The sequence below is a fragment of the Lonchura striata genome, chromosome 19 (assembly GCF_046129695.1).
Source record: "Lonchura striata isolate bLonStr1 chromosome 19, bLonStr1.mat, whole genome shotgun sequence".
Lineage (NCBI taxonomy): Eukaryota > Metazoa > Chordata > Aves > Passeriformes > Estrildidae > Lonchura > Lonchura striata.
In genome coordinates, this window is record NC_134621.1 from 7832740 (window position 1) to 7847367 (window position 14628).

Here is a 14628-nt window from a genome sequence, read left to right on the forward strand (position 1 = left end):
CAAATCTCTGCTACATGTAACAGTATTTGAAAATTGACTTATTAATGATCACAGTAATTTGTGGCTTCACTCATCTTTACGTTCTTAGTAATTGCAGCTTTTGATTCAGTTGTTAAAGAATAATGTTCACAGAATCATCTTTGAGTAGGCTAAAAAAGTTTCTTGTATTGCATTATGCAATCAAAATTGAATCAAATAAGTGTTTAATTCCTATATCATTCCTTCTGTATCCATGTAGCCCTAACAGGAAAATATCAAGCACAGCTTTTGGAAGGTAAGAGTCTTCAAATTTTCCATGAATATTTGTGGAATCAGCCATAACAATTCCATAAGTGGGAGACACAAAAGTAGGAATAATTTTAGAAAAACAAAAATGTACCAGAATAAATTTTTAAGGGAAGGGGCCTGTGTTTGGCTATGAATGTTGCCCCTGCTACTCTTGGAACAGGCCCCTGAACTGGAAAGAGGTCTGTTAAAAATATAGTTTTTGCTTCCTTGTCTTCCAGATTTATTCTTTGTACTGCAATTCCATCAGTCCAGATACTGTTTCTTTAACCCTCATAATGTGGGCCTTACTGCTGTTGCCAAAATGTGAAGGAAAGCAAGAGCACCCCTTTAAAAAGGACATACAGATCTGTCATCTTGTGTTGACTGAGTGACCCTGCCCTGGGCTGGGGAGGGCTGTAAGGTTCAAGGATGTTTTAGATAATCTCCAGTGTTATATATTCTGACACTATTCTGCACTTGGAACTGATTGAGATTTCTTTTTTCTATTTTTTTTAAAGTTCTCGCTCTATGAAATTTTCCAGCTTAACTGTACCAACCAATGTGCAGTGGTGACCTTATTTTAAATTTGTAATAAGGCAAATACAATTCAGTGCATAGTGTGAATAAGACTTAAATATTTTAAAAACTATGTTAATGCTTGTGGCAGATCCTATCAAAAGCAACAAAGAACTCACTCCATAGAACTACTGTCATTGACTGTGCTCAGTAGGACTTCATTTAGCTACCAGTCTCTTGTTAGACTTGGGCTTAAACAGTTGTAATTGTCACTGAAATGATTGCACAGATTTTACCATCAGATGTTCAAAGTCTGAAGCCAGACTCTTTGTCCTCCCTCCTCATCAAGCAAAATAATGATCCTTCTGATCTTTCAGACAACTCTTCCACAACAGTAACTTCAGCAGCAGCAATGGCAGCACAGAAGACTTGTTCAGAGACAGTATAGACTCCTGTGATAATGATATCACTGAAAAGGTGAGAATCTCTGTGCTCCCTGAGTAATGTACCCAACCAAATCCTGCTGGAGCCCAGCATCAGGGGATCAAGATCTTGCTCGGAATTACCCATGATCTGAAGTAGCTTATTCAAAATGTCCTTGATGTTCCATTACTATTATAACTTTGCTTGGCAGTAAGGCAAGAACTGAGCAAGTGCAGATCTAGGCATTGTGTTAGGACTTCCTTATGGTGTATTTGCAGTGGTCACCTTCAAGGAACATGCAGGGTCTGGGGAACTCTGAATTCTGGAGTTTAATTTAGCTGCTGGCTTTGCAGAGAAATGTGCTTTGTTTTAAAATGGTAGAATAGCTAAATGCCAGTTAGGAACAGTGAATGGGGTGTTTGAAGAGAGATTCAAACTTAGTCTTTTTTGCTTGTTCTTCCAGGTAACATACCTAGAGAAGAAGGTGACAGAACTGGAGAATGATAGCCTGACAAATGGTGACCTGAAGAGCAAACTGAAACAAGAGAACACACAGCTGGTTCACAGGTAACAGAGCACTGAGCTAAGTCTCCTCACCAGCACATCTGTGGGGAAGGAATATTTCTACCTCTAGAGTATGACCAAGTCTTATTCCTTTATGCTGACAGATGAAGTAAGGCTTCATCTGAGAAGTCCAGGTGGAATAGGTCTGCCTCGCTGAATTTTCAGCAAGAAGAGGCCTCTAGACAAGTGTTTTTGACAGAGATGTTACTGACTTGTAAGAGAAAACTCTTCTGCTGTAAGAGAGGTTACTTCTGCTGGTTGGGGATTTTTTCCTTACATGTAGCAAGAGCAGAAGGCTGGGTCTTAGTCCCAGCTTCATGAAACTGAAAGAATACTAGGTTACTAATAAACAGAATTAAGTAGTATCAATTAAATATGAGAGATACTGGGAGAGGTTAAATGCCAAAAGAGATGGTGAACTAGAATGAAACAAAGGAGTAGGCAGGAAAGAGAGAGGCAATGAATTTGCTTCTGAAGCTGTTACTGAAATGAGATCTGATTTCCTTAGAGTTCATGAGCTAGAGGAATTATTGAAGGACCAAGAAACATCCGCAGAACAGACTCTGGAAGAAGAGATAAAGAGACATAGAGAAGCTTACAGCAAGTATGAAAAAGAGAAAGGCACCGAAATTGAACTACTAAATACAAGGTAACAAACATCTTGGTGCCACCCTGAACAGGGCAAAAGGTCCTCTTTTCTTCAGTTTTACTCTGCTTGTAAATGTAGGCTGTTCACCAGCAGACAGTGCACAGATGGTGGTAGGTTGACAGCTCTGTAGAGCAGCTCTGCAGTCACATGTCTAATGCCCAAAAGCTTGGAGGATGCTTTACATTAATGCTTTAATCCATGTGGCCCATGTAGAACAGCTTAACTGGATATTTGGCACAGATTCAAGGAGGGAATTGTGACCAGTTCTAGCAGACACTTGTGCCTGCATTTGTTTTTTCCAGCTTACATTTTTTCTGCTGCCTGTGGTTAGGAGCATGAGAATCTGAGGTTCTGTAGCATTTTGGGCCCAAAAAATGAACAAGCATGTTAGAGAGTGCTATGATTAGAAAGATTTTCCCTATTTGGTCTTTCTATCAAGTGCAAGTGAGATGGCTTTTTAGAGCATGCTATTTTGCATGTCTGTGTTCTTGAAGAGGTATTTGCTGTAAGATTTTTGTTATTAACACAGGGTTCAGCAACTGGAAGAAGAAAATGGTGATCTGAAAAGCACTGTCACACGGCTGAAATCCCAAACAGAGAGATTGGATGAGGTAACAAAACTCCTGAGTCCTTGAGCAATTTAACAGCAGTTTATGTAAGAGCAAGCTCTTACAGTGCTTGGCCCAGCTTCTTAAATTTTCCTTCCCTAAACAAGATAATTAATGGAATTGGAATGTTGGTCACCTCTTTAGGGGCAGGAACATCCTGAGACTCCAGGCAGTTTATGGCCAGCAGTCTGTAGGTTCCTGTTGTGAAGCTGAGCTGTGCCCTGCTCTTGCCAGCCTGTTCTGAAGTTCTGTTCGTTCCAGGAGAGGCAGCGCATGTCAGACAGGCTGGAGGACACGAGTCTGCGACTGAAGGATGAGATGGATTTGTACAAGAGGATGATGGACAAGCTGCGGCAGAACAGGCTGGAATTCAACAAGGAGAGGGAAGCCACACAGGAGGTAAGTGTGAAGAGGATGTAAGGCCAGGCAGTCTCATCACCTGCATGGAAACCCCAGGGAGAAGGAATGGGCAGACAGGATGAGCACTGAGAACAACACATCCAGTGAAGCTATTGCTGGATTGTGTTTCTGTGGGAAGGGTACCCACAGAGCAATGAAAGCTGCAAAAATACTTAATAAGTGCCAATCCCTGACCCAAAGAGTTTACAGCTCTTTGAGAACTGTGTGCCCTAATGTTTCACTCTATTTGCAAGGGAAATTATGCTTCTTGTGCATGAATCTTAGCCATCACAAGCATTGCCAGCTCTGGGGTGGTTTAGGGGACCTGTGCTTGCAAAGGAGGAAGAAGAGGCTGTGTTGTAGGACTGTGGCCTCAGCCAAGCTCAGGGAGTGCTTTTGCCTGAGTACGGAGGGGGCTGTTTGCAGAGACAGGGCCTGTTTGCTGCCCACAGCTCATCGAAGACCTGCGGAAGGAACTGGAGCACCTGCAGCTGTACAAGCTGGAATGTGAACGTCCTGGACGTGGGAGAAGCTCTTCCTCCAGCCTGAGTGAATTCAATGCCAAAACCAGAGAGGTGGAAATGGAGCATGAAATAAAACGGTTGAAGCAGGTGAGCAGGGAAGGGCTTCTCATTCCACATCAAATGTACAGGAATACCTTGAAAAATGCAAGCCCAAGCACTCTGCCTTCAGATTTTGTCCCCTCCTTTCTCATACAAGCACAAGAGCCTTGTTGCATCTGCGCAGGACTTCTTTGCACTGGTGATGCAAATTATGCCCCTGGAAAACTGAGGCAGGGAGGCCTTGTCACTGGAGGCAAGAGTTGCTGTCAGCTGCAGCCTTGCTGTATGTCATCCAAGCTACCTGCCATGTTAAAATATATATTTTTTTTAATGAAACCTTGTATGAGGAACTTAAAAAACAATGTGTTTTCATCCTTAAATAGGAGAATCAGAAACTTCGTGACCAAAATGATGATCTTAATGGACAGATTCTAAGCCTCAGTCTTTATGAAGCTAAAAACCTCTTTGCAACGCAAACAAAAGCCCAGTCACTGGCTGCTGAAATCGACTCTGCATCGAGAGATGAGGTAATGTGCTTTTCTAATCAGGTACTACATCCAAGAATATGCAAGTTTCAATGTAATTAACTGTCAAGGTTGAGGCATCTGAAGTTGACAAATGAACAACAGAAAATTCTGCTTTGCTAGGATGTCAAGAGTGTTAGGAAGTTACCTTAAATGTAACATTGTTTTGCTATCCTTATATTATAACTCTCCCATTTTTCTCAAAAAAATTGGAATTATTACAATCTCAGTGAACTGTTTTGCAGTTCTGACATCCTGTATCTTGCAGAGTAATGTGAGAGTATGACATTAATTTCATACAAAAATTATCATTGATAGTTACTTCAATTTTTACACAGTGTTCTAGATTTTGTTCTATCTTACTTCAGTAACAAGCTCTCACTTATATATTTGAGCTATATATTCCCTGTACCAGAGCTGAATTCTTGGAGAAACTAACTTGTGTGCAATAGTAATTTGGTAATGCTTAGAAAGATACTCTGGGAAACCCATTTGTATGTGGGCTGAGTCCAGCTGGTGTAGCTTCCTCTGAGCTCCAGGACAGATTGTGGGATCAGGCCAATGGATACATGAGAGCTCCCAGGCAACAAGACAGGTTAGTGGTGAAGGAGATCAAAGGAATTGTTTGTCCTTGATGCTCTTATCTCTTCTAGACAGAACTTCCCATTTCTTCAAGAAAAGCTGTGAGACACAAAAGTCCTTTTTACCCAGTCTGTACTGGACTGACCTGTCAGCCTTAGCTCCTGGGCAGGCCCTTGAAGTGAAGGCCCTTGAATTATATACTTGAGAACTTAATTTCTTGCTGAACCAGAGCACTGTGAAGAAAGGCTGTTTATTTGTTGATCTCTAATTAGGTAAAGGCAAACTGGCTTTTGCTATTGTCAAGAAAAATCTGACTTTGTCTCTCTCAATCTCATGGCTCTGGCTCATGTGAGACATATCCAGCACATCCCCTTTAAAGAAGCAAAGCTGTGGCCCAGACTGAGCAAAACCTCACAGACCTGCACAAACTGTTCCCATTGTGCCATTTTCCCTGTATGATCAGAGCAAAGGTAACAATCTGCACATTCAGGGTGGGACTTTTGTGCAGTCTTATGAAAATGGACAGGCAAATAACATGAGCTTCAGGAGGATCTGGGGCTCTGACATGCCTTAGCAGCTTTGTCAGTTTATCATTAAACGTTCAGAGATAAAAAGTAGTCTTCATCTTTAGAGAGATTGAGGGTCCTTCTACAAGCCCAAAAATCTGGTGAAACACATGTATTTAATACAGAACATTGACTAGCAATTGGGCTGTTCTCGTGGAGTATGTAGTGGTTCTTTTGAGAGAGAGTATGCACATGATCCAGAGGAAGCACATATTTTTTCCTGGTGCAAAACAGTGGAATGCTTGTTCTGTTCAACAGTCTTTCATGCAAACACCTTTAGATTTCAGTAGTTATGAAAAAAATTTGTTATCGTGAAGTGCTTGCTCTGAGATGAAGCAGTTGATCCATGGTATGGATGCAGGACAGATTGGCATGTTAGATGGGGAACTTGTTTCAGATGACCTGCTAGAAGATCCCTGGAGATGACTGTTCACCTCCTTCTTTGATAGCAAAGATCTGTAACACACAGAATTGTTTCTAATACAGATACAGGAGGAGCTGGAGTTAGAAAACCTGTCACAAAAGGAATTGGTGGTCCTGAGCAGGCATTGGTCTCAATTTCAGGCTGTTTCATAAAATACTGAGAATATTTCAGGAGTAACTTGGAAATGTTGTGTTTTAGCTCATGGAAGCCCTCAAAGAACAGGAAGAGATAAATTACAGATTGCGACAGTATATGGACAAGATAATTTTGGCAATCCTGGACCACAATCCATCTATCTTGGAAATAAAGAATTGAAGAGAATACGAGAAGGAAAAGCAGCAACTGCCTGATATTTCTGCACATGCCACTGGATTTAAGCAGCACTCTGCTTTCACTGTAAATGAATCTATAAATTATATAATACACACTAGGTGTGAGTGTGGGTGCGCGGGTGTGTTTATATGATGTTTGGTACACTGTTACTTGTCATTGAATTGGCTTGGTTAGACTCTTTCCATGCACTTTCAATACCTGTGATGAGATGGATATACTGTATATTAATGTAACAATATAACTGGATCATGCTGTTTTAGATACTGGACAAAATGACTCTACCTCTAGTTGTAAAGGTAAAAATAGACAATGGAAACATATGGATGTGGCTCCATATTTAGGAGCAAGAATTTTTTCTTCGTTCTTCCAGGAATTTGGGTACCACAAACTAATTGACATACCCAGGTTCAGTTCCTGACTGGTGCTGACTCTGTAATTTCCTATTTGATTTAGTTTTAGTACTTAAGCCACACATCAGATTTAAAAAAAAAAAATCCACTACAAAAATCCCACAAAATTTGGGGAAAGACACAAAGTACATGGGAAGAAAAAGGAAGATACTGCAGAATTTTTGCTATTTATGAAAAATCACCATCCATTTGTTTGCCACTGTCTACACAAAGTGTTTTTCATGTAAGATCACTTTGGAGCCTGCTTTTGGATGCTCTGAGCATCCTCTCTAGTGTGTGTGCATGTGTGTTTTTTATGGCAGGGTCCCTGTAGCATTGAGGCAAAGAGCTTTTCAAATATATTCCCCTATTTTCAGGGGTATGTTGTGGGCCATTAAGATGAATTCTGGGATTCTACCCCTTCCCCTCACCCTGATTTTAAAGATTTCACTGAAGGAACACATTCCACTTCTTACCAAAAAAAAAAAAAAAAAAAAAAAAAAGAAACAGAACAACAACAACAAAATATTTGCATGAAATATCTTGCCTCAGGGGAGGAGGAGGACCAGCCCTCGCCATGATGTGCTGAGTTGGTTTCCCACCCCAGACAGCTGCACTCCTTTGAAATGGCATTTTCTGGGCAGGCTGTGCAGAGGAGCGGCTGGTTCCTGGCACAGCAGTGGAGGACAGTCTGATACAGAGTGGCTTCTACCTATAGGACAGGAAAAAGAAAAACAGCTTCATCTTGCAGGAGTTGCCAGTGCAGACTGAGCACACACGTGCATATCTAAAGCTCTGAGTAGGGAGCACATCCCGATTTAGATGAGCAGTTGTGCAGGTGCTTAACTTTAAGTGTGTGCTGCATCTACTCATGGACGTCAGTGGGACAGAACAAAAAGCTTTAAAGTTGAGCGTATGCTTAAATGCTGCCTTAAATAGGGATGACTTCAACATGTGCCTGTGTTTTCCAGAGCTGGATCTATACTGTGGGGCTAGGACGTTTTTAATTAATAATGTAGCTTATATAAGGAGCTTATGGAATTGTTTGGGTAGTTGAATGCTAAAAACAAATTTTATTCCGTGCACTTTTTTTTAAAGTAAGAGTTTCACACTTTTGATTCACATCAACTGGCACAGAAAAATCAGCTGGAGTATCTGGCTTTCCCCAGTGCATAGAGATGTTTCCTCTATTGAATACACTCCCCAGAAGAATGTTACAGTAGCAATGACTGTGCTTTTCTGTGTATTTCTTGCTGTTGGCAGTGTCTTGCCCCTAGTATTCTCTTGATGTATCTTGGTGTGTATGTGATGCATTTTTCCTGAATTTGGATACATAAAACTGTATTCAATTAGGGATGTAAATATATTTTTTTCTGCAATCTCTGTGCTCTTGCCTTCAGTGATGTGTTACTGGAGTGATGGGAAGCAGGGGACATACTGAAATCAGGCTTTCTTGAAGGCAAGAAAATAATAACAGATGGTTTCTATGTATCTGCATAGGCAGGTGTAAAGTAAGTGGAAAGAGAGAGGAACCAGAGGAATGACTGAGGGACACAACACCCCAGTGCACAGAGGTCTGCAGTGCTCTGGGAGAAATGGGACAGTCTGGTTCAAACAGTCCTGTCACTGGGCTGGGTTCCTGAGGCTCTGCGGTAATCTGGAGGAAAGGATTTAAAGACCACTCTTCTGCCACCTGGGAACGGTGTAAGATGTAACACTGCAGCAGCTTCTGTTTGTTTAGAAGTAGGTGGAATGCCATGGAAACCCCACACATCCACCTTTCCCACCTGCTGCTTCTTCTGGATGTGTCACCCAGAAGGTGGGAGAGAAACAATTCAGCCAGCTCGGTGCTTCCTGCCTGCAGGACTCCTCACTTGCACTTTAGTGATGGCATTTCCCTCTGCCTGGTGCTGTCTGTGGGTAGTGCCAGAGACTTCACTCTTTGTAGCCATAGAGAACTCTTCCACACTGTCAGGGGACTGTTGCAAACCTGCTGTGACCAGCAGGGCTGGGTGACCCAGCAGCCCTGCTTCTGGGGCTGACTGTGTTGCATTGCTGTGCTGCTCTCATGCAGTGGATTTCAAGAAGAGTGAAGCTGTTGCAGCTTAGGCTGGTGATTGAATGTTTTCCCCTAGTTATTTTTAAGTAAACTGGACTTGGCTTCAAAATTTCAACGATCTAAAGCCCATTCCCATTAGGGTGGAACATCAGCAAATGTTGAGGACTGGTTCACTGAAAGCAAAGCCAATGGACTAGAACAGAAGACATTACTATACTGATAGTCAAGTTTTTGTGCAGATAATTATATGTAGGAGGTGAACAGTCACTAGTAGTGACAAGTAGTCACTGAATCTGGCTGATATCCCAAAAGGGCTATTCTAGCAAAGGATACCCAGCAGTGGAAATTTCTTAAAACTTGCAGGACTTCTTGTTCAGCTCTGTACCCAGCTGTGTAAGTATTTAGAAGCTCTTCCTTGTTCCAGTGTTTGCATTTGAAGAGATGTCTCACCACCATGTTGGTGGTGTTTGTAGCTGTGTTTTATTGTGTAAAGGAGGTATCCTTCTGCTCCTGTGGGGCCCTCGGTGTGGTACTGCCATCTGGTACTGTGGAAATCATATCCAGATACTTACTATGTTTGAAAAATAATGTGAGTTGGAGGTGGGAGAGGCATTTCACTGGCAGATATATTTTCCTCTAAGGTATCCACCTTTAAAAATACTAATTAGCAATTGCATTCTTTGACTAACTACAGATATTAGACCAACTTGTCTTGCAACTCAAGCCCTGGAGAACCCTTTTATCCCAGAAAATAAGTCATTGTGGTTTATGACACGCAGGTAATTTGGTAATAAAGGATCACTTGATGGCTCACTGGGGCAGGGAGAAGAGTAATCTGATACCATTGTTGCAGAGACTGCATATTTTGATCAAGTGTCAGACAGACACTGGCAGAACAGACAGGGGATGTTGCAAATAGGGAGACACTAATTTTGCTGTCTATTCACTGATAAATTTCTTACTTCTTTGCTGTGGACATCCTGTGTTCTTAGGCTGGCCAGGAAAGTACAGCCTGCCTTGTTGGTGGAACAAGGGTCTCCCTTCCCTGGGTAAATCACTTCAGACACAGAAATGTGATATCATCTCCTTCTAGCAATATACAGATGCAGTAAGTAAACATTCCTGTGTCAAACCCATGGTTCTGTTTAACCCTTGGGGATGCAAACACAATCCCAGGTACTACATTGTGATCTGTTCCTTGGTTCATTTGACCTTTGATTCTGAAAAGTTAAATTATATTCTAGTTAAACCTGTTGCAAACCACAACAGGTATTTCTGGACAGTAAAAAAAAAAGGGAAAGACTGGCTTTTGACTAGAAGCTGCCCTTGGTCAGGCTAATCCCACACAAAGTACTGCAGAAAAATTACCTCTTTCAAAACTTGCACTTAAAGAGTACCTGAAACTAGTTGTCTCTCAAGATTTTTCTGGTATTGGCTGCTTCCTTCCAGACTTCAGTCTTCAGCTGCTGCCTAGTTCTGAATGATGCTTTTTCAAAACTGCTTTGACATCAAAAGATTTTTCATCTTTTTGAATAGCTTCTATTTAAGACAAGCTGTTAAAGAATTTTTCTTGAAGTGCAACACTAATGAACTATTTTTAAGGAATTTTAAATATGCAAATATGTAGGAAGTTTCAAAGAAACCCAGCATCCAATGAACTTTTGTTGCCAACTTTCCTTTCACGGTCTTTGGGAAAAATTCAGATATTTCTCAGCCAGCTCTGTAGGGAGTTGAACACAGCATTATTAATTCTCAAAGATGTGTATCAACAAATATTTTGCTGTCTGAGTGCAGCAATGCTCCATTTACTTTGGTAGAACTGTATTGCTCTCCAGAGAGGATCTCGACCAACAGTATTTAGGCTCCCTAATCTGGTTTGTAAATGAGGGTTTGGAAGCTGATAGATAAACACACACTGTGGGCTGCTGCATGAGGATTGCTCAGTGGTCTGTGCATCATAATGCCTGTGACATGTGATGAGTCTAAGAACTAGAATTCACAAATAAAAGAATGCTTTTCTTACATTCTTTAATGCCAGTGAATATGCAGTGGTTTTCTCTTAAAACAAATACTGTATGGTGTGGTCTGAGGGATTTTTTTCCAAGGAAGGAAGGAAGTAGCAGCTGATCAAACACTTGCCAAATCAGTGGCTTGGCTTATACTGATTTAAGTGAAAACTTGACTCAGACTTTAACTGAGCAGCTCCTGGTGTAAGCAGCAATGCTTGTATTCTTGTCAAGTCATTTGTTACTCAAGATACATTGTCAAGAAATCATGACTGGTTGGTTTTAAAGGATATAGTTCCACAGTTCTGACATTTTGTTCCTTTGCATCTCAGTATTTTTGAATTCAAAAATCCTAGGAGCAGTTTGCTGTTAAATTATGCATGGGTTTGTAGTTAATGAAACTCTGATGTAGCTTTAGAGTTTGATGAAGATTGCAGTCAGTGCTGGGTCTGAATCCTGTCATTCTGCATAATGTACTGGGAGTCACTCCGATGTGCAAGAGAGTTGTTTCTTTCTGAGACTCTTCCTCAGTGCTCTGTTGACATTTACACTCTTGGTCTTGTCCCCAGCCACTGTCAGGTGTCTGTGTGCCTTAGGGCAGCACTTTGAGCACATGGGAGGGACAAATTCAATATTCTTGGCTTCAGTGTGATTTCAGCTACCAAGGCAAGAATTTTAGTCCTGTCTCTATACCAGGCCAGTCCTGTCCTTGCCTTTTTTGTGGTTGTGAAAACTGGCTGTGTCCCATGTACGTGACAAAATGTAGCTGGTTCTCATGGTATACAAGCAGGTGAGGTGAGTAAAGCTGAAGGTGATCCAGGTGAGGGATCCCTGGGATGTGCCTCAGCTGTGTCCAGGTGTCCCACTGCACACTCTGCTGACACACTCCGGAGGCTCAGCGAGGCCAGCCCAGGGCAGAGGTGACAGCAGCAGCCCCTGAGGATTGCAGGCAAAACCTGCGGGCAGAGCCACCCTACCACAGCCTGCCACAGCGTGGAGCCAGCTGACAGGGCTCCTGCTGTCCTCTGCACCCTGCTGCCTTCAGCTGGGGCTTTTGTTCAACTGCAAAAGTAGTACCTGGTCAAACATACTGTCAGAGAGATTAGTTTTTACTTCGACTTTAAACCTAATGAAAACATTAACAAACGTGGGCTTCTGCAGTGTAATTTGGACACGTAGCCCTGGAATGAGGTGCTGTGAGTGGAGCAGCTGGGACACCTGAGCTGTCAGCTTTGCTGTCACTGTTCTGGGCACAGTGATACCCTGGAAACCCCTCAGAGCCGCTGTGCCCCAGTGAGAGGTGGCAGGTGATGTTCTGGGGGACACATCTGTGCAGGGGTGAGGGGGCTGCAGACACTCCCAGCATCCTCCCAGTGATGAACTGACACTCCCCAGCATCAGCTCTGATTTATTTACTACCTTATCCATAGCTAAATTATTCTGGCTTTGGAGAAAGGACATCAGAAGGAGAACCAAGAATTTTGTATCCTGTGAATACTTCAGTACACTACAGGGCAGTAAATGTTGCACTGATATATATTTAAATGCTGAGACATTTTGAGAATTACTGTAAAATCAGTTGTGAGAGCCATTTGTTTTTCTCTGTTGCACAGACTAGTCACTTTTTTTTGCATGGTTACATATTTTAGTACTTGTGCCTTTTACTTCTCTGTTGTGAGGATACATTTTATTTTCACATTTTATCATCTGGTTTTGGACACTTTTTATATACACTTCTTTAATCATCTGGTTTCTTGTAATGTACATGTGTATATATAAAATAGATCAGATTTGTATTCATGTGCCTCTGAGATGTAAAAAATACTCATTTTGTACAGGTTTTTTTAGAAGCACTAGGTCATGGTCTAAATTACATAGAAAATGAAATTTAACATAATTAGCGGTTCTTTGTCTTCTTTTAGGAATGTTGTGCCAGATGGTTGGTCTCTTGTAAGGCAATGTCACACACACTGCAGATTTATTGTTTTAGTATTGTTTTGAGACCAATTCCATCCACTTGTTGGCTTAAGTTAATTCAAAATAATAAAACACTTAATTAAATGTTACAGTCCTGACTTGGTGATTATAGTTTTTATTTCCATTAAAGCAAATTTGCTTCCTTTTATACTTGAAATGGGCACCAGACCAAAACCTCATTTGAACACATTGCCCATTTCAGGTTAACTTCTATTCTGGGATTATTTTTGTGGTATCAGGCAAATGATTTACTTTGACCATTGAAATGGAAAAAGAAATAGCATTACCAATTCATAGACTCTCCATCTTAGAGTGCCTAAAATGCTTTAGTTACTCCTTGTCTTCCCTGCCTGGCTTTTGTGGCAGTGTTTTCTAAGGACAGACCCTGGATCTGCATTCCATCTTGCAGATGTGAGAGATTGGGTGTCTTGCTCTTCACATTTTGGCAGATGCTGAATAAACTACTTTTCTTGGGGTTGGTAGCACAGCATTCTGCCACAGCATTTGGGAAGCTGTGTAGATGTATTGTGAGCCTGGACATCTGTAACTGGCAATGAGGGCCCTGGTCCTAGAAGTGTCCTTCCCTCCCTCCAGCCTCTTCTCGAGCTGGTGGTTTCATTTCTGGAGTGTTGACCCTGCTCATCTGACGAGATCCTCAAATTGTTCCCTCTCTCATACCTTGTTGTATATCAATACCCCACTCACCAGCCCTCACACACAGTGAGTAATAAACTATGGTAAGTCTCAAGGAAAAAATCATCAATATCCCTAAATCTTTCAAAAAACGAAGCTTTTATCGATAAAAGAGTATGTTCCACTTTCACAGAGCAGAAATTTTTGGACTGAATTTGACACCCATTTCACAGAATATAGAGCTGCCTTAGAAACAAGGAGGTGGTTTTATTTTTTATTTCAAAGGCTGCTTGGTATGAAAATGAGCAAAGTTCACTTGTTCCATTATTACTGAAAAAAAAAGCAGCCAGCAAAAGTGGCATATAACTACTTTTAATCTCATTCTGTAATTTATAACATCAGTGAAGTGATGTCAGTACTGTTGCAATGTGCCATTACACTATTTTCTCTGTATTTTCTTGAAATACTTTTTGGGAACAATTAAGCTGTCCTTGCTGATGTGGGTCTTTCAGGTAGCTGTAATGTACAATCAGATATGTAAATAAATTATTTGCTTTCCCTGCATGACTAAAGCATTGTCTGTGGTGGGTGACTGATTCAATGTCCCTCCGTATCTTCCTCCCCGGTCCACCTCTATTTCTGTCCTTCATTTAAAGGATTGCCCAGTTCTGTTCTCACCTGCCCAAACACCAACTTTATTAACTTTGCCTAAGTTACACAGATGGCACCAGGGAAGATGTTTGCTCAGTACATGCCTTCCCTGACATCCACAGTTGTGTTAAATTTCCAAGCCCAAGCTTCACAGGACCAACCCACAAATGTCTCCACCAACAGTGCTGCCCTTCTGAATTGATGGGAACTCCAGCTGGGAGCTGTTTGCAGCTTTTTGGCTCCAGCTTTTTAATGTGACTTAAATACAATTATTTACTGGCCCGTGTAGCTGATGAACACGTGCTGTGGCTCCTTCCTGGAGGAGCAGTGAGCTGTTTGTGGGGAGGGCACAGCCTGGAGCTGTCCTGGGGCAGTCTGACCTGGCATGGCCAGCGGTGCTCACCCCAGGGCCTGTGCTGAGGGGAGTTCCACACTTAAAGAAGGCAGCAGTTCCCCTGGAGACCTGAGGGAAAACTGCCATGGGCAGCCTGGAGG

General features: G+C 41.8%; 1 protein-coding gene across 7 annotated transcripts in view; it reads left to right on the forward strand.

Moving 5' to 3' along the window:
* The window catches only part of RAB11FIP4 (RAB11 family interacting protein 4), a 117911-nt gene extending 103857 nt beyond the window's left edge, over positions 1-14054 (forward strand). For all 7 annotated transcript variants that reach the window (XM_077787378.1, XM_021537790.3, XM_021537782.3 and 4 more), the window contains 9 exons: positions 239-274; positions 1161-1260; positions 1670-1773; positions 2279-2419; positions 2949-3030; positions 3289-3426; positions 3879-4037; positions 4373-4516; positions 6284-14054. In XM_077787378.1, coding sequence (XP_077643504.1) covers positions 239-274; positions 1161-1260; positions 1670-1773; positions 2279-2419; positions 2949-3030; positions 3289-3426; positions 3879-4037; positions 4373-4516; positions 6284-6400 — 1021 coding nt within the window. In that variant the 3' untranslated portion in view covers positions 6401-14054. The remainder of the gene's footprint in view (positions 1-238; positions 275-1160; positions 1261-1669; positions 1774-2278; positions 2420-2948; positions 3031-3288; positions 3427-3878; positions 4038-4372; positions 4517-6283) is intronic.
* Positions 14055-14628: the final 574 nt, after the last annotated feature.